General features: G+C 48.3%; 1 protein-coding gene across 1 annotated transcript in view; it reads right to left on the reverse strand.

Moving 5' to 3' along the window:
- Positions 1-2,666, reverse strand: part of utrn (utrophin) — a 159,392-nt gene that overhangs the window by 120,160 nt on the left and 36,566 nt on the right. The window contains 2 exon segments of the mRNA XM_060042427.1: positions 1-66; positions 1,758-1,931. The exon segment at positions 1-66 is cut by the window's left edge and continues 110 nt beyond it. Coding sequence (XP_059898410.1) covers positions 1-66; positions 1,758-1,931 — 240 coding nt within the window.

Genomic DNA, 2,666 nt, shown 5'->3' on the forward strand with positions numbered 1-2,666 from the left:
GTGCTCCCCCGTGCGGGACAGCACGGCCAGGTCGGGCTGGTGGCTGGCGAGGCCTTCCTCCAGCTCCTGCAAGACAGATGGAGGGAGGGGGACACACACACACACACACACACACACACACACACACACACACACACACACACACACACACACACACACACACACACACACACACACACACACACACACACACACACACACACACACACACACACGAAAGTTAAGAGGGGGTGGAAATCAAACGATCAAATAGACGTGCGTCAGCTCATTTGCCCAGGGCTGGGTCCCTGGGCACCGCTCTCTCCTTCCATCAAAAGTCCCCCCTCTGACCAGCCGCCCTGAGTTGTGGCCAATCAGCATGCCAGCCGCCAAATCTTCCTCCCGCCAAGCCGCAGTCATAAAGAACTGAGGAGGGAGCGTCACGCTACTCCCGGGGTGGGTCAAATAATTGGTCCATCAATTTCCGAACGCTTGATCTTAATCTTGACCTCTCTCTCTCTCTCTTTCTCCCTCTCTCTCTCTCTAACGAGACACTGGTAGCTCGTAGATAGAGTCAGGAACTCAAGAGTATCCCCAGCCTGGAGGCCATCCTGATCACGTGACCTCACACTCTGTCTGGCTACACGGCTCAGCGGATCGCATCCATTTCAAATCGGTCGGAGTCCTTGCCTTGACCGACAAACTCCGTCACCCAATCAGAGGAACAATACATGTGATGCCTTCACGGTGGGCTGTCCAGAACAGAGAAAACCTATTTTTCTTCAAAGAAACTCTGCGAGTTCATACTTTTGTTCTTGTTTAAAAGTTCTTATCAAGTCTATTTCTGCAATAACTGCACTTATGTACTGCAATAATGCTGACGTTACCACTTGTTGCTTGGGGAGACACCATGACTGCATTACCAGCATCGGCCTGTATTTTACACACTCAAATATGACGTGGCCCTTGATTGGCCAAGTCTACGTCATCGACTACGACGCAATCCCTGTTCGGCCCTAATTACATTGTCCTCTCTGGAAGTGGATGTGGGTGGAGGTCCGGCCTGATCCGTGTAGCCAAACAAAGGCGTCATCGATTGTTTCAGGGCTTCATTAACAATCAAGTTGACTTGAGACTTGGTCATTTAATAACATGAGAGGAGAAGTAAATAAGTTGCTTTAACCCCCCCACCGCCCCCCGCCTGCATTGCTTAGTTTCTACCTCTACTTCCACGCTGCGCTCTATAAAATCAACCGGCTGCATATGCATGCTGTTTGGTTATTAGGTGAAACATCGGGCCATTGTCTTACTCTCCTTGGGAGGAAAATCCAATTATCCCACATCTCTCGCCCGCGGCTGGCTTTAATCACGGGTAGTTGACGCATTACCATGGCGCATTTATTGTGCGGGGGAAAACGTTATTTGGATCACGAATGAATGAATAAATAAGGACGTGTCCTTCCTTGATTGAACTTGAAAGGCATTGCTGGCCTTGCATCTGTAATAAAACATAGTATGTCCACATACATCATCCACTACTTTAACCTCAATGGAGACATTTAACATTTGATTGCAGACCATTTTCACCTAGAATCCCAAAAAAACTAAAATAACATCGTGTCGGTGAACACCTACTTCAAACACACACAGGTCTGCATGTATTTACTCATGCATCATGCATCATGCATCACACACACACACACACACACACACACACACACACACACACACACACACACACTCACACACTCACACACACACCCCCCACCCACCCCTACCTGCTGGTGTAGCGCGGCCGTGTCCAGGTCCAGCTGTCCGTCGGGCCCCGTGCCCTCGGCGATCAGGCCCTCCGTGTCCCGGAGCCACTGGCCGAGGTCGTTCAGGTCACAGTGGAACTGGCGCCACTCCTCCACGGCCCGGTCGAAGCCCCTGCAGCCCACCAGGTGGCGCCACCACAGTCATTACACAACGCTCATCACACAACGCTCGTTACCGAACAAGCGGCCCAATTGACCTGATTCATCCAGTGGAGCTTCTAGAGAGGCTGGAGGGAGGCCGCAGACCTTCTGCTTTGATTATGGAAATAAGAAACACGCGACATTATGCCGTTTGTCGTTTTAGTATGTATGTTCAGTGGAATGTCCGTGTAGCTTATAGCGGCGAACCGAGGAAAAATAACATACTGCACGTTTGAAGTCAATAGAAGTAAATATAATAAAATGCAATTTCGCACCTGCCGATGAACCAGCTGTAGCTATAATTGATGCCATCTGCAGTCTGTTACTCTCTTTTGCCATTAAAAGGGTTTTTCCTCACACAAAATAACAGTAGTAGAAAAACTAAAGCGTGGTTTAACGTGTTGTTTTGGAGATTTTTCTTGCAGTTGGCTATGAACACTTTAATACATCCACAGAATTAAAACCGTAGACAAATCCCTTTTCACAAGGCTTGCTACCATGTATCCGGCTTTATCGATGAACAGAGACTTGATGTACGGAGGGCAGACGTAATGAACACATCCAGGGGTTGGGGTGATCGTGACCTTCTCTGAGGTCTAATATATAACTACAAAGTAGTGCTACCCTGCATCTTTGAGGATGCTGAAATCAGAATTTATTGTTTTTACTCTTCGCAAAAATGACCGTGTTTTTACTTCTGCTCTTTTTTACTTTCCCATTTTCTCACTT

Source organism: Gadus macrocephalus, chromosome 21 (genome assembly GCF_031168955.1).
Source record: "Gadus macrocephalus chromosome 21, ASM3116895v1".
Lineage (NCBI taxonomy): Eukaryota > Metazoa > Chordata > Actinopteri > Gadiformes > Gadidae > Gadus > Gadus macrocephalus.